General features: G+C 43.7%; 1 protein-coding gene across 12 annotated transcripts in view; it reads left to right on the top strand.

Moving 5' to 3' along the window:
* LOC114700784 (calcium-dependent secretion activator 1) overlaps positions 1-24121 on the top strand; it is a 178584-nt gene that overhangs the window by 129222 nt on the left and 25241 nt on the right. For all 12 annotated transcript variants that reach the window (XM_028880565.2, XM_028880570.2, XM_028880569.2 and 9 more), the window contains 2 exons: positions 4635-4667; positions 11364-11471. In XM_028880565.2, coding sequence (XP_028736398.1) covers positions 4635-4667; positions 11364-11471 — 141 coding nt within the window. The remainder of the gene's footprint in view (positions 1-4634; positions 4668-11363; positions 11472-24121) is intronic.

Raw genomic sequence — 24121 nt, 5'->3', positions numbered from 1 at the left:
ATAATTGATGGCACCCCAGCTTCCTTTTTATAGCGAGAAATTGCCACCATTTACAGTGCCGAGTGAAGCTACCACCAGCAGAGTGAGGAGCACGGGCCCCCCCAGGACTGGCCCTCTCCGGCAAGCCACTGTTCCCAGCAGGCCCAGGAACAATAGCTGCTCTTAGTACTATTAACGTGATTGGATGGACTTGGCTGGATCATCTCATTCAGTCTTGGCGTCCCTTTGAGTAATGTTATTATTGCCCCATTTACAAAGGAAGCTCAAAGGTACCAAGAGAGAAAACGGGCTGAAAGCCAGACTTCTAACCCAGCCAGTCCTGAAGCCATCCTCTTGGACACTGGGAAGGCTTCTTTTAAAGTTGAAAAAGAAAAGATATTACATATATACACACTCGTACTCTTACACACACACACACACACACACACACACACACACACACACACACACACACGCTCACTTTTGATAACCACTGATGAAAAATTTCTTGAAGAAAGAAGTTTGTTTTGGAAGGAAATCTCTTTTCTCCATCAAAGAATATATATCATATATCATGGACAAAAGACTTGGCTAGACTGGGGGAGCTGTCATTCATTTGATTCAGAGGCAGTTGCTGGTTCATTCGTGGACAATCGTAGGTTTTTGTGTGTGTATGTATTCACTGGGGGCTGCACACAGAGGGTTTCAGGTGAAGGCCAGAGGACAACCTCGCATGTTCTTACTTGGGCACTATCTATCTTATTTTGAGATAAAGTCTCATCATCAGTTGGCCTGGAACTCATTGGTTGGCTAGGCTTGCTGACCAGTGAGGCCCAGAGGTCCCTCTGTCCCCCCTCTTTTTGACATGGGTTGTGGTGATCAAACTCAGCTCTTTGTGCTTGCAAGGCAAAAACTTTACCAAGTCGTCTCCAAAGCCAGCATCCTTGGATTCTGTGCAGATAACTCCAAAGTCCTAGGGGTTGGGAAGATCTGCTCATGCTTTTCTCCCCAGAGTGCAACTGTCTAAAGGCCTAAAACCAAAACGAGCTGTGGTGCTTAAAGACCGTGCTACTGGCATTACACAGGGAAGGGGCTCTGGGGGCAGAGTCTAGATCCTGCTCCTGTTCCTTCTCAACCTTGATTTGGAAAAGAGAGAAGGGGATTGAGGAGAAGAAGGAAGGGGAGTTGTTGGCCATTTCCTACCTCATGAAGAGGCTAGAATGAGAGAAGGAACAGCCTGGAGGCGCCCCTCAGCCTGGTAAAATGACAGGTCTGCAGCATTTTTCCTAGTGAGAGGGAGGATGACTCCCCGAGATGACTGGTCTCTGCTGGGACTATGCTTGCTGGCATGCCTTCTAGAGCCCCAGAATTTTCTTCACTCACCCTGATTTAGTGTCTTGAAACTGCCATAATGAAGCTCCAGCCTGCATGGATTCTCTTTCATCAACTACAAAAAAGTTCTAGATTTTAATACTTGCCCAAGCAAGTTGTCTTCTGTTTCACTTTCCTTCTAGACTTTCTAGACTTATACCTCCAGTCTCCCTTTATCTTTACCTTTAACATCTTAAAGGTTAATGGCCAGAACCCTAAATGATAATCTGTCTCCTTCCAAATAACAATAGAAGTACAATCCCCCCTACACACACACACACACACACACACACACACACACACACACACACACACACACACACACACGCTATTTTTCTGTTTTAATGGGGATGAGGAAAAATCAGTACAATCTGGTGGATGGCCAGGTAAAGAATAAGTCAAGCCGGGCGGTGGTGGCACGCCTTTAATCCCAGCACTTAGGAGGCAGAGGCAGGCAGATCTCTGTGAGTTCGAGGCCAGCCTGGGCTACCAAGCGAGTTCCAGGAAAGGTGAAAAGCTACACAGGGAAACCCTGTCTTGAAAAAACAAAACAAACAAACAAAGAATAAGTTAAGCTAGGAGGTGGTGGCACACCTTTAATCCCAGCACTCGGGAGGTAGAGGAAGGTGGATCTCTATGAGTTCAAATCCAGTCTGGTCTTCAGAGCACATTCCAGGACAGGCAGGACTACACAGTGAAATCCTGTCTAAAAAGCAAACAAAAAACAATAAGCCAAGAGCTGAGGAGACTGATGACCTTAGCTCATCCCGCAGAACCCATGTGAAAGCCAGGTTCAGCAACATCCTCCTATGGTCCCATACTGGAAAGCCACAGACAAGAGAGTTCCTGGGGCTTACCTGCCAGCCAGTCTAGGCAGATTGTTGAGCTCCGGGGTCAGTGAGGGACCCTGTCTCAAAAGGCAATTAAATGGAGAGGGATCAACAAAGACCCCTAGTGCTAACCTCTGGCCTATGCACGTGTACATGAGCACACACACACACACAAACTGGGCTGGACTGGAGGCTGGTGCAAGTATAAAGGCACATGAAGTTTTCATTCATGTCACAAGCTTGCCTCGTCTTCCCAAAGGAACAGAATTTGACTGGTGTCATTCTCTAGATTGGAACTGAGTGTTAGTGGTAATGGAGAGTAGGCGTGTTTAAAGGTTGATCATTTCAGCTGTGGCGAAACTCCTACCAACTGCCTGCCAAGCATCCACTTGCCAGAGCAAAGGAGGCGATTTCTCACTGAGAACAGGTCTTTTGTCAGCACCCGCTCTGACCGCTGATGCTTCAGCTCCTAGGGCTTTCTCTTCCCTGAGCACTGAGAAGATGCGAAATTCCAGAGGGGGAGCCTGGGCTCATGGCACTGCATGTACATCTGGTTTCACTGCCTTGTGGCTGAGAACATGGACACATAAATCCCTTAAACCTGAGCCCATCAGGGTAATTTACAAAGTGGAAAATATTATCTAGTAATTCGGAGGTATCATTGTACATGAGGAAAATGGGGGGTGGGGGAGCAAACTGCCTTTTTGCCTGATTTGTTAGATTTTGGAATAGGATTGGAATGGACAGGTTTAGAGAAGGCAATCACTTTATGGAAGTCTCTTTATGGACCAACAGACGGTTTCTTCTCCCGGCAGCCTAACCACTACTGTGTTGATCACCGCTGTGTTCAGTCACATCTGTTGAGTGCCTGTTTCTCAGCCTCCCTGAAGCGGGCGAGTACTGCTCCCTTCCCTCCAGAGTTTCTTTTCCAAGCCAGGAAGCAGTTTAATGGGGACAGCTGAGCAAGGCTGAGTTAGTCTTTGTTCCCATGACATTTCGTAGACGTCAGACATTGATTAAAATATATATATACCAAATTATAATTGCAGCTGGTGTCACTAAAAGGCAAAGGGAGAGAGTCATCTAGGTGCTCAGACGTTATTACAGACAGGAAAGTGCATTGCCGCCGCTCAGTAGCTGATGGATGTGTAAGCCCCCACTTTAACCTTTACCACACATAGTCTTGGGTTTCCTCAGTGATCAGATGAGCAGTCCTACAGAGTAGGCCTTGTCACTCTGTTCCAGAACTCTGGAGGCCAGCCTAGGGGACTTGGCAGCTTCCCCTATGGCAAAAGCAACTTCTGACCCTCGAGGTGGACCTCTTTCTACCCCAGACATGCTCCTTGGGATTATCCTCAAACTCACCTGGGTGTAGATTTCCCAAGCACCTGGAACTCACCCAGGTTTGTTTATCAGTACTTTACTCTACTTGGTTTTATGCTTATGACAGCCCTGGACTCTGTGTGGATTCATGTCATGTCAGCAAGTGAACTGGTCATGGTTAGTATCTCCCTCTGTTTAGGCTCAGAGAGGCGAAGTCACCAGCATGTCGCGTGGTTTGCATATGGTAGCACTGGATTTGAACCCAGGTCTGAGCCCACACTCCTGTTCCAGCACTATACTCTGTCACTCAAAAATGAATTTCATAACCATTCGCCACACTTTTCTTTTCTTTTCTTTTCTTTTTTTTTTTTTTTTTTTCGAGACAGGGTTTCTCTGTGTAGCTTTGCGCCTTTCCTGGAACTCACTTGGTAGCCCAGGCTGGCCTTGATCTCACAGAGATCTGCCTGCCTCTGCCTCCTGAGTGCTGGGATTAAAGGCGTGGGCCACCACCGCCACCGCCGCCGCCGCTGCCACCGCCGCCGCCACCACCACCCGGCTGTGTCGCTACACTTTTCATATGGGTTTTTAGTGCCTAAACCCAAGGGGCATATATCGACATATATAGGGGCAGCCCTGAAAGTTCTGCTTGAAACCCTGTGGAAAACCATGCATGTCTTTCTAGCCTGAGGGACTCACCGCATTCCTTTTACTTCAAAATCTGAACTATCAGATACCAGGCCCAGAAGAATTCAGGACAACCTGCAGCCAGATTATGAAAACTCAGGGTACCAGGAATACCGACACTCTGGATTACTAACTTAAACTTGAGAGCCCCGAGAGCCCGCTGCCAGGTTGGACAGTCACCTGTCCCTTCCTTAAAGGCAGGGAGGGAAATGCTAAACTCCTCTACCAGCTCTAGAACCTGAACCTGTAAAACTGCTCACCCTCCCTGAAACAGTGGTCATAGCTTGAAAAAATATTGGAGGATTTTGCATTCTAGTCCCCTTTTGTTTTTCCTGGTCAGCTCCGTGGACTGACATATCATCTGAACTCAGACAATGACTGAGCTGTAAACGGGCACCACAAACACCACAAACACTCGCCTTATGTTGTACTCTCTCTCCTCCTCAGGTGAAGGCAGCTTCCAAGTATGTGGACGTGCCTGTGAGTATCTGAACATCCATCACTACGTGTGTTTTAGTTGATTTTTCTGTTTTCCATGGGGTTTTGTTTTTTGGCTTACTTGTTTTGGTTTTTGGAGACAGGGTCGCTCTCTGTACTTCTGGGTGACCTAAAACTCCCTGTGTAGACCAGGCTGACTTGGAACTTGCAGAGACCCTCCTGCATCCATGCTGGGATTAAAAGCACACACCATATTTGGGCTTTGCTTTCCCTCCTGAGTATCTGAGCATTGTGTTTTGTTTGACTGCATCTGTTTCTGTGCTTTGCTTTGCTTTCATGGTGGGTGCTGACTTCACGCCTTGCCCCTAAGCTCTGTATTTCTAATGTGGACCACAGAGACCAAGACTAGGCCTGTGTTTTCCAATGAGGAGGAGGCACGGTTCCTGTGTCGGGAAGGAAGGAAGGACCGGTGTGAGGGTTGACCCAGTCCCCTCTTGCTTTTGTTCGCCTGGCTCCCTGGCACTCACAGTCCTTCTGCTTCTCCAGCACACGCACCTTATGGCCCTGAGCTGGAAATCTCAACAAGGGTTCCAGTATTTTTTGATTTAAACAAATAAATTCTGAATTTGTTCATTTGGGGGTCAATCTGCAATTGTTTTAAGGAAAACTTACAAAACTGTTCATAATTAGTGCTAACCTCATTAATGAAGAGAGCCCTCAAAGTTCACAGAGAAGGCACTTGAAGTTGCCCAAAATTTACATTTAAATTGAGGTTAAGTACTACACATGAATGCTAAAGTGTGGGATTACCTGAGATAAACCAGAAGACATTTATAGACGGACTTTGCCCTGCCTATTAGCAAAATAAAATTGGAGAGATTTTTAAATATATTCCAATAAAGGGGGGAAGGAAATGATGCTGTTTCTTCATTTCTAATAAAAGAGGTGTGAGTCTATTATAAAATATTAAATTTAGGAGCTTATCTCAACAGTCGCTGAGGGGCTGGCACTGAGCGGTTCTCATTCTGAACGTGGTTAAGTACCCTCCTTGTTCAAATACTTATTTGTGAAAATTTGTTTTTTTCTAAAAGGATTTATATTAACATTTAAATTCATTTCCCCAGGAAGCTAAGTGTGTAATGGTTTATTGCCTTATTTCTCAAAGGAAGACAAAAATGGAAAATTGGAGTGAATGTTACATTAACATGCATTTTGTTTGTTTAATGAAAGAATGTACAATCAATAATTATGTTTGAATTTATACAATACTTCTCATCAAGGGACCCCACTCCTCCTGTAGGCAGAAGAATGGAGAAGAGAAAAGGCCCACAGAAGCACAACAAGGAGAAAAATAAAGCAATTTACTCTTTAAGCTCCAAAGTTAAAAACTCTCCCTTTATGTGGAGTCTCTGGCCATGCTTCTCCATCTTTAAAATGGAGACCCCTCACACCTAGGTGTGCTGCATACATAAATAGTGCTACTCATGTGGAACTCACACAGCCCTACCTGGCCCTCACTAGATATTCATGCAGCATACAGCAAAGGGCCTTTCAGGGTGTGATGATGCCCAGAGCAAAGGATGCATGGATCTGCTGCCTTAGCCCTGCCCACCAATGGGCTTTCTGAGTGTCAGTAGCAGACATGCTGAGCTCCTGCACAGAGATCTGTTGTCTGTAGCTGTTCGGTATAGAGAGGCAATCAGATAGCAACACTATTCAGGCAAGGCCCAATAGATAAAGAGATTGGATTTAGCATCAATATCAAACCACATGAGAGCAGCATTTTAGAAAAGTCAGAAAGGACTCACTATTGTCGATCTTTTATGCCTCAGCCTAACAATTCCCACAGGCCAGGTCCAGCTTTATTCTGAAGATGGGGTAAAATGGACTCAATACTAGTGAGAGTTCTCTATGATCAGTAATCATGAAGACACTTGTAGATTGATGGTGCTATATTAGGAACTTGAGGATAGAGAAGAACAAAAATGACCTGGCAGAGTTTCCCTTTCCAAAGGGACTGAAGAAAAGGACACAGCATGGTCCCCAATATGGTTTGTCTACCATTGATGACACAGAGTGTGATCGTAACCACTGCAGCCAAGTGTTCTGAAGCAACCACCAAATGCCCAGCCTTGTTTTAAGCCTTTTAACATTTAATCTTTGTAACTTCTCCATTTCAGAGATGGGAAAATTGAAATGGAGGCTCACTTGTCAAGGAGGGCCAGGCAGATGAGAGCAATAATGCTCATACTTCACACTGTGTTCTTAAATACTCTGCCATACTATAGGATGAGTTTAGTTAATGCATAGACACATGCTTGGATAGTTGAGTAATTATTCTACCATTAAAAAAGAATATAATTAGTAAACCAAACTCATGATTGTGCCAGTTGTTTATGACTTAGAACAATGCTACACTTTAAAAGTAAATTGATGAAATGTATACTTTAATAGCCAGTAACAGTATACTAAGTATTACAGAAAATAACTAATTCCATAATATTGATGCCACATAATACACATATGTATATATAGTATTTACATATAGTAAATAATCATTGACTTTTGAAGATGGTCCTGTAAGAGGCTGTCATTCATTTCATCCTGTTCAATAGAAGAGGAAATTGAGGTACCTAGAAGGTTAAATAGTATGCCCAAGGTCACCTGGGCAGGTAGGCAAGGAGGAGTCAGGAGTGCTGGTTAATAGTAGAGCCCGTCTGCTCTAGTTCCAAGAGACAATGTGCACAAAATCAGCCTTCCAGTAGTATTTGTACTTTGGAAACTGGAAAGCAGTACAAATAAAGGGGTTGGTAGGTAGGTTGGTAGGTTGGATGGATGGGTGCATAGGTTTGGGGCTTTTTTGAAGAACCAGTTCACTGGCATACCACACTTACCTATTTTAGTCACTGGTGGCCGTACCAAGATGTATAGCAGTAAGACATGTCAAAACTTTGGGCATTGTTTGAATATATTATCTTAAATTTCCAACGCTTGTCCCCAGAGGTTCGAATTTTAGTAGCCCTTGGGTGGAGCCTTTAAAATCTCTTTCTAAAATGTCTTTCCCATTCTTCTATAAAAATATGAAAACCAGTGGGCTAAATCAATAGTTACTGACCTGAAACACCTAGAGAGTTTGGGTTTTGGGGTTTTGTTTTTATAAGTGATTTTCCTGGGTCACTTGGCAGACAAATTAAAACAGATTCTGTGGAACCAGGCATCCATTTCCATAAAGCTTTCTAGAACCTTTGTCATTTGCTTTTAACCCTGAATGTGGTCACCTTAAGTCATGCCTTGCTCTGAATTCTTTATGTTGGACTGTGAGGTTTCAGACACAGTTTGTTTAGTCCCGTGTGCTGACCATGAGTTCATTATCACGGAGATTTTCCTCTGAGTCCCACTAGCAGAAAGAGACACTAGTCCCCCCATAATTCAGCACATTTCTATTTCTTAAATCTAGAGTTTAACCCTTCTTTGGCATTCATACTAAAAGCTTGCTTAATATGCCAAAAACTGGAGTTTGTATTCCCTGCCTATGTGGTAGGGACAAGCTGAGATGAGAATGTCAGATTTTGCTTGGTCCACAGGGCACCTTACTTCTAAATTATGTCTTCCACATGTGGTAGAGTCCGCTCTGCAGTTATTTTTGCATATATGTTTAGATGCTTTCCAAAGTCTGTGTTGTATTCTGTCAGTCTGTCCTAGCCATATCTAAAGCCATCACCCGAAGGCTGATCCTACCATGAAGAGACAGTGCTGACGTCAGTTGTTCAGTCGGGTATGCTTTTCAGCTTGTAACAAACACACATCAGTTTTCTTATTTACCAGTGGGTTTGATCTCAGCTGTTCTCATGGGAAGTCTACTTACAATGTATCACGCATCCTTCCTGCCCTTTGTACCCCTGCTATTTTAAATGATGTCCTGGTTGTAACTGAATCTTTCCTAAGTAACTCAGTGTTCACCAGGATGACTGCCTGTCTTCTCCCTGCAAGGTCTCCTGGTGTAGGAACAGCTCTCCCCCTTTTCCCGTGAACACCAACAGTTGATAAGCATAAGTGTCTGATGTGGCTGTCCGTCCTACCAGAATAGGACTCTCTCATTAGCACACTATTCTCAGACATCCCCTTCTTCCCTCTTCTCTATTCCCAGTCCATCAAGAGATGGAAGCCAGACTTGTCTGAATCAGGTGTGATACTCACATCAAAGGAAGGCTCTGGTGAGCAGGAGAAAGAGAACTAATTGTGTAGAGACTTCATTTGTGTCTATCTCCATCAAGTCTCCTTTTCCTTTCTGAGTCTAAAGTAGATGCTAATAGTAAGATTAATATCAAGGAGAGGGGATCATAGTAGTTCCGATTTGTATTGCAATGCATGGCTTTCAAGACATTTTTCTCTACACTGTTATAGCTGCCTGCCATGATCCTTGAAGGTCAGATAGGAGATATTAATCCCACTCTGGCTCTGTCACTAAGGCCAGGATGTTCAAATGATTGCAGAGCTCCAACATGAGATGGGGTAATAATCCTACAGTGGAATGAAGAGCTCAAAAAGGGAGGTGACTAGAGGTCTGGTCATTCATTCATACATTTTTTCATCCAGCAAATATTTACTGAGTACCTGGCATCATCCCTGTGTACTAAGAATCAGAGTTCTGCTCTTCACGGAGCTTATGTTCTAGGAGGAAAAGGCCGATAAAACTCCAAAATTAATACATGACACCGTATCAACTCTTTTTTTTTTTTTTTTTTTTTTGTTTTTGTTTTTGTTTTTCGAGACAGGGTTTCTCTGTGTAGCTTTGCGCCTTTCCTGGAACTCACTTGGTAGCCCAGGCTGGCCTCGAACTCACAGAGATCCACCTGCCTCTGCCTCCCGAGTGCTGGGATTAAAGGCGTGCGCCACCGCCGCCCGGCTCCGTATCAACTCTTGGTAAATGGTGTGCTGATAGATAAATTCATAAATCAATAAGCCTGGTGGTGGTGGTAGTGCACACCTTTAATCTTAGCACTTAGGAGGCAGAGACAGGTGGATCTCTGAGTTCAAGGCTAGACTGGTCTACAGAGTGAGTTCCAAGATAACCAGAGCTACATAGAGAAATTCTGTCTCAAAAAAGAAAAAAAGAAAAGAAAAGAAATCAATTTGATTTTTTAAAATCATGAGTTTTTACACCTCAAATGCATGTCCTTTTAAGGAAATGAGCTTTACCAAAAGGAAGGAATGCTGAGGATATCAGCATTGCAAAGTCCTGTTCCTAACGCGATAACTTACCAAGAGGCTGCCCCGTCTGACTTGACTTCATCTTACCTCTGAGATGGACCCAGGAAAAAGGCTAGATTGCAAGTATCCCAGGGAAGACAGCAAACAATAATAATAAATTTCCCAGGTTCCCCGGGCAAGGATCCCCATCCCTACTAAGAATGTCTTTGATGTACAGCTATCAGAGAGAGGAGAATGTAGAATGAGGCCAATTACTCCCATCTCATTGGAGAACTGCTATTGTTTCGTATCACAAAACTGGTACAATTATGGGACCATCATGGAAACTGCTCTATCCACTTGCTGAAAATTGCTTGGGAAGTGTAACATTTGATACTGTGGCTTTGGGGTGTCTCTCATTGTTTTTCAAATTAATACCTTGTCATTGTTTCAGCATGTGTTGAGAAATGTTACTAGCATCCCGGGGGCCAAGCATTGGCCCTTTGCTTGATAATTGTAAGCTTTGTATCAGGGGAAAAAATACAGTCCTACTGTTTCCAAACCTTCCTCATTTTCACCCTGGAAATTACAGGGAAGTGTTAACTAACTTCAATTTGCAGTGCCTGACAGGCACGGCTTAGAGCGAAATGATACTTTGTGATCTAAGGTAAATCACAGTAATGAAAACTAATCTTTTTAGTTATTAGCAAACATACAACTCTACTGTCGAAATTTAAGAGGTTTATGGCAGCTCTCCTAATGACCCGCATTACAGTGTTTTAATGGGTCTCTTTGGAGATCACTTTGATTTCTGACATCTCAAGCAGTGCACATTCTGTTTGGGATTTGGTTTTTTTCTTTCTTTTTTATATCTTATTTTTTCACAATAAATCATTTCCTAACTACTGGATGAGCCACCTGCCTACCTTTTCAGAAAATCTAATTAATTTAACAACCAACCCCCTTTTCCCTGACTTTCTTTCCATTCATTCATTCATTCATTCATTCACTCATCTTTTTCTATCCCTAGATTTCCAGGCTGCACTGGAAGGCAAGGACAAATGGCTGAGGGTCTTTTCTGAGCAAAGTGCACACAAATACTCAGGCTGAACTCCCCTTGAGAGGGTCTTGAATTGAAGGGACTAGTCATTGAAGCAGGATTTCTGAAGTACTTTCTCTATTTTGTTTTACAGAGAAAAAGGAGGAAAATAGTAGAAGAGAATTATTTTTGGGTGTTTTTGTTTGTTTGTTTTTAACTGTCGTCTAAAGCAAAGCTAGAGAATGCCACTGGGTGATCCAGAATTTTGGCCATCAGCTAAGCTAAGGGGAAAAAAAAAAGATAGTGTAAAAGACTCTATAACATTCTATCCCTGTCTTCTAAAAAGCACGAGGATCTAATATCAATTCCTCCCGGTCCAGAACTGAACAACGTATTCATAACAGCAGAGCAAGTGTGCAGGGGACCTGGGGAGAGGAAAGGGCGGTGGGCAGACAGTAATCCACTGAGGTTTGAAAAGTCCTTTTTCATATCTTTCTGTTTCTTTGCAGAAACCCGGCATGGATGTGGCCGACGCCTATGTGACTTTCGTCCGCCACTCTCAGGATGTCCTTCGTGATAAGGTCAATGAGGAGATGTATATAGAAAGGTTATTTGATGTAAGTAAATGCCTTCTCCTCCTTGCAGCCCAAGGAGGAGACCCTCCAAAATGTGACAAAATGAGAGACAGGGGATAAGTCACATTTTGAGAAAATGGATTGGTCCTGATTCAAAGAAAAGCTCTTCCTCTCCCTCTCTCTGCCTCAGACTCTTAACTGTCGTGTCTGTTCTGAACCCACTCCTGGTGTGGCTGTGTCTGAGTCCCAGTCTGTGTGGTATGTGGACAGCACACAGCCTCCCAGCAAGCAGGCGTTTTCTGCATGGAGCTGGTGAGGCAGATTCCTTGAACTGGCAAAGACCTTCTTCCGTCCCTGTCCTCCTCCTTGCAATCTGGCCTTGTGTAAGGGACGTGTTCCCACTGGGAATGCTGAGGCCAGCACCCCATCCTAGGGGTGGTGCCTCCATGATGCCAGCTGTGGCATGCAGATGTGCAGTAAATGTCACATTACTATGTCTTTCAACATGTTGGGACTTCTGCAAGACTAGACATCCTCCACCCCGGGTGTTGTCTAAGGCTTATATGTGAGTCGCTTGGTCAGTTTCTCTTGTAATCCATGGTGCCTCCTGTCTATCCACCTACCTCAGTAGAAGTAGGTAAATTCAGTGAAAGCCACATCAACCCAAACCAAAACAGAAAATGCAGGCTTCTCAGGAAGACTTAGTACCACTGCAAAGTAAGCCACTGAAGTCAAAAGGAATCTGCGTTGGTCTCAAACTGTCTGCCTGTCTGAAACCAAAGCAGATAGAATTAGTTCATGTGCCCAGGTACATTGCTTCTCCATTCCCGGGCCTCCCTGTGGAGACCCCACCAGAGTGCCTTGGGGCTGGTGTCCTGCTCTCCCTGCCGCCGCCAACGCCGCCGCCGTCACTGTGCAGACTGCTTCTGCCCGGTGAAACGTGAGCTCCTCCTCTCCAGGTTGCTGTGTTTTTAGTGCCAGCCCGAACACTAATGTTTTGCTCAACTGTGGAACCCTTGTTTCTGTATTTGTCCTGTAATTGTGTTCAGCAGTTTACGCTGTGTTTTGTGTGTTTTTGTCCCGTAGCTAAATGAGCTCACTGTTGGCACTGCTTTCAGATTCTGCAGCTTCCGACTCTCTGTGCTTTGTCTTCCAGCTCATTGGCTTTCCCAGTGTGTCCAAAAGCCTCCTTTCTGTCCCTCTTTTCCTTCTTCCTTTTCCCATCACCTCTGTTCTCTGCTCCGCACCCCTCTCTCCCCTGCATCACTTCCTTCGACAAAACCCTTGTTACTTTTTAATTCCCACTCGTCCTCTCTCAGATTAAAATGGAACTTATCTCTCATGTCAAATGTTTTATCACATTATATCAAGTGGCATGAATTAGAATCAAATAATCTTCCTGTGTACATCTTCTAGCATGACCCACATCCACCGAGAATGCCTCATACATGCATAAAGCTCGCCAGTGGGGCCTCCCCATCTCTGCATGCGTGCCTCTATGAAAGTCCTGAGCCCAGTTTGTCTGGGGCACTGTTGCCCATCCAATAGGCATTGAAAACAGACGGGCAGCATCCTCAGGTCTATGCCTAGGGTGTGGATTCTGCCCATCTCCACTGAATTCAGTTCCAAAGTACAAATTTTCAAGAAGCTTGTGGATTGCTCTTTTCAATGCCTGGGTTGCCTGGTTTTCTCCTTTGATCGGTATCTTCTGGTTTTTAGTTTTGTGGTGTGTGTGTGTGTGTGTGTGTGTGTGTGTGTGTGTTGTGTATATGTGTGTTGCGTGTTTGTGTGTGTGTTGTGTGTATGTGTTATTTGTATGTATGTGTGTACATGTGTGTGTGTGTTCCTGTATGAATGTGTGTGCTAATAACCTATGATCCCTGAAACGTTAAAACATCTAGTACTGAATTTGATGCTTAATCTGTGATTAGCCTGTCTTCATTGACAAATAATCCACCCTTCTCACTTCTTTTTTTAAATTACAAGTGCAAGGAGAAAACTTAGTGTGAGGGTATTCCTGTTGAAGGCTGGGAGGCAAACGGGCGTTTTTTGGCTCTTGTAAGGGAATTGCAACCAAATCTTCACCTGGAAGTTCAAAGGGAGCCTGCCTGGCATAGAGGGGAAACGGACTTGTCTAACTAGAAGAACACAAGCACATTCCAGCCCTCTGGGCTTTAATGTGAATCAATAATTAAAAGAAACCTTCCTAAGAATATACTTTGCAAAAGCAAGCTCTGTCTCTGGGTGTATGTTGGGGGGTGGTCCTTTCAAAAATTCACAAGCACATCCAGCCTCAGGTAGTAGTCCACTGAGCCAGCGTCGATGACACAGTGAACCTCCAAGAAGCCGCCCCCATACACACAGTTCAGTTTCACATTGCCCCCATTTTCTTTTCCCAGTTGTCTTCACTTCCCTCTTCGGAGCGTGTGATTTTACCATTCTAACCATGATAACCATTCTTTGTCCAACCTCCTAGGGACCAAAAAAAAAAAAAAAATCACCTTTTAAAAGCTTGTTTAGACATGAGTTCCTTGGCCACTTTATTACTCTCCAAACAAAACCTGGTCCCCTAATTTACGGAATTCATTGGTGCTAGGCAATCTAACTAATGTGATACAAAAATAAATAAATAAATAATATAAAACTTATAGAGTTGTTGAATCTGTCTTGGATTTAAAACATTTGTCATTTAAAAACCCAGAGCTTCCCAAAAGCTTCATTACCATGCAGCTTCAGTAATTTAATTCAGTACTTACTGTTTTTCTATAATCTAGGAGCAAATCATCAGATTACCAACATGTTTGATTATTTTCGGCTTCTGTTTCCTCAAGCATGGTGTTTATTTCTTTTGCGTTCATGCTCTGTAAAACTCTTGTGTCCAGTGAGCTAAACTGGGAATATCGAGGCAGAGGGGTCCTGTGAATGCTGCCATTCCCCAGTTCTTACTGCAGTGAATTGACTCTTTTGACCCCACACTCTAATGATGGAGGTCCTGGGCCAGCTTCCTAAACAATTGGCAGAAATCTATTGAGAAATACTTGTTGATCTGAGTGATTTTTCTCCCAAATTGTTGCATTTTGATAAATGGCAGAAATGAATAATAGAAAATTAGCATTTTGAATGAAGAAAAAGCTGTGTATCTCTGAGATTGTTTGCCGTTCGGGGTTGCTGGTTCTGACTGCCCTGTCATTCTCTGGTCCTCTGGTCCTGCCGGCATCTGTCACTTCAGAGGCACGGCCTGGAGTTTTTGTTGTTTTAGCCGTGTTTCAAGTCTTAGCTTTCTTTGCATGGTAGATCCCTTGAGTTCTTGCCGTTTTTGTATTGTGTCTTCCCCTGGCTGCTCTGCCTGCACTCTGGCAGGAAGGCGGGACGGCTCTCCTTGTGTTTGTCTGTAAGAATTCTGGGGTCTTATTTTGTTTTAACAAGGTCCTCTCCGGTGATTTCTGGGCTGGTTTTCTCTCTGCCTCATCACTGTACTTTTGGCTGGAAGAGGGTGCTTGTGGGAGATTATCAGCATAGCATTTGGGGCTCTATATTTGATACTCTGCATTTTGTATCTATTTTATTATGTAACTTAAAAACAGATTTTCCAAATTCATCTCCACTGGTTTTTTTTTTTAAAATCAGGCATTCTGTAGGTTTTTTTTTTTGGAAATGCATTTAGACATAATATTGCCTAAGCAGATATTTACATTTTTTTCAGTCAAAGTTTCCCTGTTTATTAACATGTTTGGTTTATATAGTCCTTCTATAAAATACCAACAGTGCTTGTTTAATAATATACCTTTAAAAGGGACTTCATCAATCCAAGCAATGTTCTGATGAGAGAGGAATCCCTGAGCCATTCCCCATGGTATTTTAGATGTACAAATGAACGCTTTATCTGCCTTTTTTATCTTTCAGAGAAAAAAATGAAGCACAATTATAATGTTTTCACTTGCCGAAAACAAGATTTTAATATTTAGGAACAAAATATCTAGACATTTAAATCAAGTGAACATCATGGTATGTATCACAGTGAATTTAAGGCATATCAGTGGAGCTGAATTTTAAAGGAAGATCACATCACTCTAAGACTTGAGTGGAAGCTTTGCCTCCTTGTCAGTTACCGATGCTTTATAAACAACACGGATTGCAATAAGCTCCGTGTTCTGAAAGAAGGGCTAAGGACGGGAGCTCGAAGAGAGAAATAGCTTGAGGAGAGTGATTTCCAATTGGAGTGTTCGTAAATCATGCAGATGGCTTTTCTTTTCCTCCTTCTCTGGTGATTAATTCAACATCTCCCTCAAAACAAAACAAAACCAAAAAAAAAAAAAATGAAAGCTCTCTGAAATTAGACACCAGATCACCAAGAGAAGCACCTAAGAGTTCAAGGTCTGAACAAAAATTAATTTATTTTCTTTCCTCCTTGTACTTCTTGAAGACACAGACTGAGAAGAAAATCAGGATTAAAAGAGATGTGCTTAGGGTGGGTTCATCTGCTTAAACCTCACAGGCTCAGGGAGGAATGATTAAAAAGCCATCTCAAACTTGGACGGAGTCCACACTGGTGGTAATGCCGCGCTGGCTCCAGCCTTCCTCCGCGGGCCTCACGTCACTGTGACCCAGGCCCGGGGAACATTTGACTAGAGATGATACATGGATTATCTAGGTCAATTATACACTTAATCTGCCTTCTGGAGGATTAAGCATTTACAGATAGACTCTGCATTTGGCTTCTCCCTGGCAGTTATCAGATCAGGAAAAGGCCCCTTACCACACAGCCTTGTAAGAGCTTAATCAGGCGGTGTGGACAGATTCAGAGGGATATGCCGCCTGGCATTCGCTGCCTTGCACAGATTTCGATTTGCTGTTCCATTTTCAAACTGAGTATTTGTTCACTTTATGTGGCAGCACAATAATTGGGTGTGAATATTTCCCTCTAAAGCGGTAATTTGAAATGTGAACCCTCTGCCTATTAAAATATGCTTGCTGGATTATATATAAATCTACTGAAAACCTTGTTTTAAGAGCCTTATTAAATTATAAGGGCCTGTATGTGTGAATATATATCAATCAAAATAGGAACCATGCCGCTCCAGGAAGTACGGACTGAAGACGGGCTACAATGTTATGTTGCTAAATCCATAAGGTATGCCACCAACTGCCAGATGAAGGAAATCGCTTCCAAGTAGGCATGGGGGAGAGGTGGGACACATTCGCCAGTTCAATAGGCAGCAGTTTTCAGGTCTGAACAGAGAACATCAAGGTGTGTGACCTTCTAGACACTGGGGGATAAGTTCTCTCTGCTGTTAGCAATAGCCACCATGGTGTCCTGCACGGCAGTTACAGTGCCGTGACCAGAGGCCCTGCCCTGGCCCTTCAGTCCTGCTCGGCAAGACTTTAGATGAGGTACTTAATGTCTCAGAGCCTTCCTTTAGGTAACGGGGTGATAAAAGCAGAAGCTCCCTCGGGCACTGTTAGGCGAGTGAGATGCCATGTCCATGTGCAGCATCCGGACCTAAGGAAGCATTTGGTAAGTGATACCTCCCACCCTCATTATTTTCATCTTCAATATTGAAATGGAAACCCTTTTCTTGGATGGTCTGTCTTGCTAAACAAAACTCCATACCTGTTCTGAGGTTTGTAAGCGCCTCCCTGTTGCTTAAGATGTTAACGTCAAGCTTGCTTATATTCCTTGTTGTATAGTAGCCTGGTTATTTCTTACTTTGCTAAAACATATTTCAGAAGCAGGCAGAATACTGATAACCAAGAATGATGCTCAGAAGTTAGCCAGAGTGGGACAGAGGCCTCAGGGTTTCCTCTCTAAGCTCAATGCCCCCCTCTGTAAACAAACTGGCTTCCTAGAGTTGTGCCAGTTTAAAATTCAAGTTCTTCCTAGTGCCAGGCTTTGAACAGGCCTGGCACTTGCTAAGTGCTCTTCCACTGAGCTGCACCCCCAGACTGGAGCACACTTTCTCATCGTGTCGGTAGCACGGTCGGTCTCTCGGTACCCCTTGTTCACTCAGGTGGTTCAGAATTGAGCTAGTATTCACCCCATCAACAGAACTGGGGTGAAGTAGTAGCACTTCTTCACCTTCCAGCCTTCAGGGAGATTCTTCTAGCAGAGAAGGGAAGAAGGGAAGAAGTAATGAATACCTAGTTGTTAGAATGCAGTATGTATACACTGTAAACATTTAGAAAACATGGTTAAGGAAAACTAAGAACACTGGGATGTTATGTTCCCAAAACCCAGAGATGGTCAGCTGAATATTCTCCCTTTCAGTTTTTTCCTAGTTGCATTCATTGTGTGCATTTTTTCCAAAAGAAGTCAGCAAAAATTGCTTTGTTTAAGTTAAAGATCTCTGAGTTCCATGACAATAAGTGTTCCCCTAATATGCTATCTGTATTCAGAATTCCTCCCTTGTCCCCCAATATTCTTTGTAAGAAGTTTGTGCGAACCGGGCTCCAATGCCAACACCATGTGCGGGCAAGGCTGCGTGTGATGTCACATACATTTCTTTTCAACCAGCACTGGCCCTCTTTCCATGCTCCCGACTTGGTAGAGGGACCACTGTGCCAATTGCTCTGCAGACTGGAGGAGTTTATTACCGTCTAAACATAGAACTGATTTGTTGAGGGGGAAAAAAATCAAGCTGAATTCAACCAAGTAGTTCTCTTAAGCATAATTAGTAACTTAGCAGAAACCAGGTTTTTTTTAAAGCTGTTCTCTGCATATGAGAGAATCTCTGAAGCCAGTTTTAAGGGGGGGGGAGGCTGAGCTGCAAGAGCGGCACAAGGGCCATGGCACAAGTCAGCCAGGCGTTGAGCACTGGGCTGCATTTTATGGAACACATGCCTACATCTGGGCTGGACGGATAAATCTGAGGACATGGCCTGGTAATGCTGTGGTGCAGGGATCAGCATGAGTGTATTCACCCGTGTGTGGAGGCTGGGTTGGTATCTGATGTCTCCCGCAATGGCTCACCTCTTCTTCTTTAAGACATGGTCTCTGCTGCAGTCAAGCTGCAGCAGTCCAATTCAGCAAGACTGCTAGCTTGTGAGCCTCGGGGATTGTTCTCCTTCTGACTCCCGACCTTTGGAATGACAGGCACAAGTCACTCACACCACATGCAGTTTTTAATGTGCCTTCTGGGGTCCAACACCCTTGCATAATGGCTACTTCCTTACCGATTGAGCCTTCTTCCTGTCCCATGGTCTAGTTCTTCTTAAGTCATTATGACTACTCCCACGAAGTATGGAACTGGTGAATTTGATGTAGGTAAGTCAACCTTACCATTAGGAAGGTTTCTTAGTTAACTCTCAGGTTTTCTTTGAGGTTACCAGTCTGAAATGAAGCCTCCATGTCAGTCTGATGTTGCACTTTTCCATCCTTTTCAGGTCACATTTAATTCGAACTGTGACCTTATCTCTTTTTATCCTCAATTACACACCCATTTGCTGGGTCACCCTTTATGTCCTATGTGATTATATATGTCCAAACTGCAAAATAGATCCATGACCCAGCCAAGGAAGGAGACACAGTTGACTCTTCCACTAGTTGTAGATTCTGGTGTTTGCAACATGACCTGAGCCATGCATTAGGGACTTGGAAGAGATGCATTTTCCAGGAAGGATGCAGGAGTGGGCAGAGAGTAGGGAAGGAGAAGAAGTTGCACACGCCTCTCTCCTTGGTTAGTAATTAATTTTGCCTCTTACACAAAACATACAACAGGTGTGTTGTATGTGAATATTTTTGAATATACATGTACTATATATTAAGTAAAAAACAGAATGTGTACATATGTATATACATATTATATATTTATCTTTAAGGGGGTGAGTTATCATAGCTAAAAAACTGTACTAACCACACATGTTTAAATTATAAAAAAAAAAATCTCAATTTATCTTCAAAAAGTCTATCCTCCCAGCCATCCTCCCAGTCCCAGTCACACAGTAACTTCAAGCTTTCTTTACCTCCCATTATGAACATCTGCTTTGCACAGATTTGCTTGTGTTCCTGCCCTTCTTGCAATATGTGTAGTTTTAACCAGGTCTTTAGCCAATGGAATAAACCTCTACTGGTAGATGATTCCTTTTTTTTTTTAAGATGATAGAAGTAAGCTCTACTAAGATGAAAGGGAAAGGAGAACGTAGGAGGATGTTCTGATAGCTCTAGTCCCTGTTGCAATTAATTCCTTATGCAAATATAAGTTCTCTCTTACTCTGTGACCTCCACAATACACAATAACAATAAAATAAAAGTCATTGATTCCTTTGAAACTGGATTCATAGGTATAGAAAGTTATTTCTCAGTGTTGGGGATAGAGCCCAGAGCCTTGTGTATGTGAGGCATGCACTCTACCACTAACTACACCCCAGTCCTTAAGACATATTTCTTTCCCAATGGACATTCTTCTTTCCATGCTGGGTGGCTTGAAGTTTCAGCAGGCTTGTACATAGAAAAGATAGAGGAACACTAATAGATTCAGATTAATTATATAAAATGGGAGATCTTTCTCCAAAAGGAATTGAGTGTTGATGGTTTCTTTGCTGGCATCCTGACAGATTTACTTCGCAGTAGCATATCTTGAAATAGGACTTCTAGATCTAGCTACTTCCTTCCAAGGCCATCCATTGAAATAAATCTTATTTACTGTGGGGCAAATAAATCTTCTATAAACCCAGTCTTTAATTTTCTCTGGAGCCCGTGTGCTACAAAGAGTTTAGCTGATTGTCTTAATGAGAACAGCTTTCTCTATTCCAGGAGACATTTGGTGAAGACAGTTAATTTGCTTTCTTTTCCAGAGGAGAATGTTCCATTAATCATCCTAAGAAGCCAGGCTGGTTGCTCTGTTACATTAAGGTCACAGTATCCGTGTTAACACGACCTGCACAACACTTTTGTATCTTAGAAAAGGTTTCTCTCATTTTCTTATGGCAAACTTGTGGCATGGAAGCTGTAAGTACATTCCTAAGCATGCTACTCATGCCCAAGTGTACACAGATAGGCATACACATGCACACACAAGGATACAGGCTCGTGTCTCAAGGTTTTACTATCAGGCCGCAAGTCAGCAACATTGCTCAAAGCTTGTTGTAGGTTTTGTTACTCCTTGTTTACTTGGGGGTTGTCTGGGGGGTTTTGTGAGACAGGCTCTTCCTATATTGCCCTGGCTGGCCTGGAACTTGCCTGGACCAGGATGGCCTCTAAGTTTCAGCAATTCTTCTGCCTTTGCCTTCTAAATTCTGGGATTATAGACCACAGGCATGAGCCACCACACCAGCTCTCTAATTTTATCCTTAATGATAGAATATGAAACATCATCTCTAGGTTCTTGGCATTCAGAGTATAGTCAGTGATCTCCAGCCTCAGCACCACTGGGACATTGGAGAAGCTGCTTGATTTCAGCCTTAAACCCAGCTGCACTCAACCAGTATCCTCTGTTTTCAAATACAAACCAAAGTTCAAAAGATATTGAGTAAACCCAGTGATTTCCAAACTTATTTTCCCTCACCTCCTAGGAAGAGGCAAATTTTACACCAATGGTAGAGTACTCCACCTAGCATGCATGCATCTCACACACACACACAATACAACAGTTTAAAAAAATGTAACTTTGCAGTCTAGTGTAAGCAGCATAGGGACACACACACACACACACACACACACACACACACACACACACAGCTTGTGAACCAATGTTTACTGCTACTACATGTAATGCCTCTGGTATGCTCTGTTCTACCTTTCAAAAATATTGGTGGTGCCAGGCAGTGGTGGCACACGCCTTTAATCCCAGCACTCGGGAGGCAGAGCCAGGTGGATCTCTGTGAGTTTGAGGCCAGCCTGGTCTACAGAGTGAGATCCAGGACAGGCACCAAAGCTACACAGAGAAACAAATAAACGTGTGTGTGTGTGTGTGTGTGTGTGTGTGTGTGTGTGTGTGTGTGTGTTAACAAAATTTCCTCTGATCAGGTTACAGCCCTCAGTTTCTAAGACATTATTTAGAACAAGGTTTCTCACACTTGGCCACATTGACATTTTGAGCTATATAATTCTTTGTTGTGGAAGCTAGTCTATGTTCTACAGGATGGAGTCACGTTCCTGACTCCTGCCTGAGATGCCAGCAGCAACCACCATTCCCCAAATTGTAACGACAGACATCTCCAGGTAGGACCCAATTTCCCCTGTGTGTAAAATCATCCTTGTTTGAGAGCCACTGATCTGGAAGTAAAGAGGTCACTGCAGAGTAACATCTCAGAGGAAGGTCAGCCTTCCCAGGTGGACACTGCACATCCATCCCTCTGCAAGCCCACTATCACATACGAATTGATGAGGAGAGCAGGGATGAGTTGAGTTCTTGTTAGAAACTTAAGAAGTCCATTGTCCACCCAGGAGTTAGCTCACACCCCACACCCCACACCCGACACCCGACACCCCACATCCCACACCCCACACCCCACACCCCACACCCGACACCCCACACCCCACACCCGACACCCCACATCTCACACCCCACACCCCACACCCCACATCCCACACCCCACACCCCACATCCCACACCCCACACCCGACACCCCACATCTCACACCCCACACCCCACATGGTGGAAGGAGAAAACCCATCCTACAAGTTGTCCTCTGATCCCAACACACACTCTGTCAAGTGCAGGGGCATGTACGCCTATGCTCACACACGCAGGAGCACACATGCACACAATAAAGGAAAGAAAGGTCAGCAATGTTAAACGCATGAATTGTTTTCTAATTAAATCCACTAAATCACCTTTTAAGGAAATCTCCCCTTTTTTTGTTCAGAAAATATATCTCTGACCTAGGAACTCACTCTGAGATGGAGAAATCCTAGTTCTTCAGGTCTTCTTCCTCAGAGAGAACTAAATCAGTATTTCCTTCTGGTGTAGTTTGGTTCTGCAGAGACAGCTGTCCATATCTGAAGCCATTTTCCACTCTCTTACCTTGGAGTTTGGAGATGTAATGGTGTGTAGTGGGCAGAGGTCAGAGGTCAGAGATGCAGCTAAACATCTGTGTTGCTCACAGCACAGACTCAGCCCACAATACAAAACTACCCCCATGCAGTGTCCACAGTGCAGAGAATAAATAAATAGATAAATAATAAATAAAAGCCTGCTCTGATTGATGCCTCTGCCCACATAAATCCTTTGTCTTAATAATTCGGCTGTTGGAGTTTTGAGTTTATATAAATTATTAGCATTGTCTCTGGCCATTTCATCACCAAAAAACTCTAAGAATGCCTTACCTGGCAGATATCTCAAAAACTTGTCTCAAAGGCCATCCTTTTAAAGACTAAAACATAAACACCAAAGAAGCCTTAGCACTTAACTTTCTCAGCTTGAGCTTAGCCCTCACCCATGTGCAGTTTCCATAGAGCTCCAGCCGCTTGGACAGAGCTGCAGGCTCACTGCCCTTCCCTCTGGGGGAAGGACCCATCACATCTGGGAGGAGCTAGTCCCTTTTTATCATGAAGGCATTGAGAACACAAGCTTTACAGTCAGGCATCCCTGAGCTCAGTACTGGTCCATCCCCAGGCTCATTTCCTCTTCTGTAAAAAATGTGGTTTTAATAAATGGACCCCCACTCTCTAGATTCAGAGAATTGAACAAGACAGTGCCTGTTAAGCACAGACCCTGGGACATACCTCACAGAAATGGCCCTGTGAGTCTTTCTTAGTGCTCTTGTCATTGGTGGCTTCACAGCCAGAAAGCAACCCATAGCCTTGTCTGATGTTAAAGATGCATCAGGCAGCGATAACGTCTACGTAGCTTGGGATCTGTAAACAACAACAAATGATCACAAGACATGACAGCAGGGAGCAAAAGCCCAGCTGTGCTGCAGGACCCCAACCACGTGATTGAGGGACGGGCACGTAGAGCACTTGCCTAGGGTATATGTGGAGTTCTGGGTTCCATCTCTAGCAACAACAATCCTTTTGGATGAAAGGACAGGGGCCACAGAAAGCCCAGGACCCGAGCTGGATCTATACATCTACACAGGCCTAGGATCGGGGCAGAGGATAGGTGGAAGTCTGTGCTTAAACATTAAACAAGGAAGCATTGTTCCATTTGGGGTGTCTTTGACTCCCCCACTCTGTAACTTTCCAACTTTCTTTTGTTTTGTGAGAAAGGGTATTAACCTGTAGGTCAGCCTAACACTGCCTCTGCTTCTCAACTGATGGGATAACAAATGCCACCATGTCCAGCCAACACTACATCCTTATGAACCCTATAAACTTGACTTAGAGAAAATGTGAGCACACAAGTGCTTGTATGTGCAGGTTTACATGTGTACAAGTGTGTATATATGTGTGTTCATGTGCATATGGAAGTATAAGGTAAAACTTGTATGCGATTCTTCACACTTAGGCCCTTATGCTTGTAAAAAAAAGTAGTTTGCTGACTGAGCAATCTCCTCACACTGTTTTGTGGAGAGATTCTTTCAGAACATGCACAAGTTAACTTCATTGAGTCATGATGGCTCTGGCCAAGGTTGTGGATATCTTCTCTGCAGGTGTTGGCTGTTCCATTAACCTCAAAGCCTGGCATTTTAATTAAAATGCATTGTTTTGTCTTTTAGCATATGTTCCTTATTCAGGACTGGGCACTAGACTGCCTTATACTGTTCCCATTTTAGCCATTTTCTCTACCAGACATTCTGTGTCCATGGTCTAA

This window comes from Peromyscus leucopus, chromosome 9 (assembly GCF_004664715.2).
Source record: "Peromyscus leucopus breed LL Stock chromosome 9, UCI_PerLeu_2.1, whole genome shotgun sequence".
Lineage (NCBI taxonomy): Eukaryota > Metazoa > Chordata > Mammalia > Rodentia > Cricetidae > Peromyscus > Peromyscus leucopus.
The sequence above is the reverse complement of the archived record's forward strand: the minus strand, read 5'-3'. Positions and strand labels throughout refer to the sequence as shown.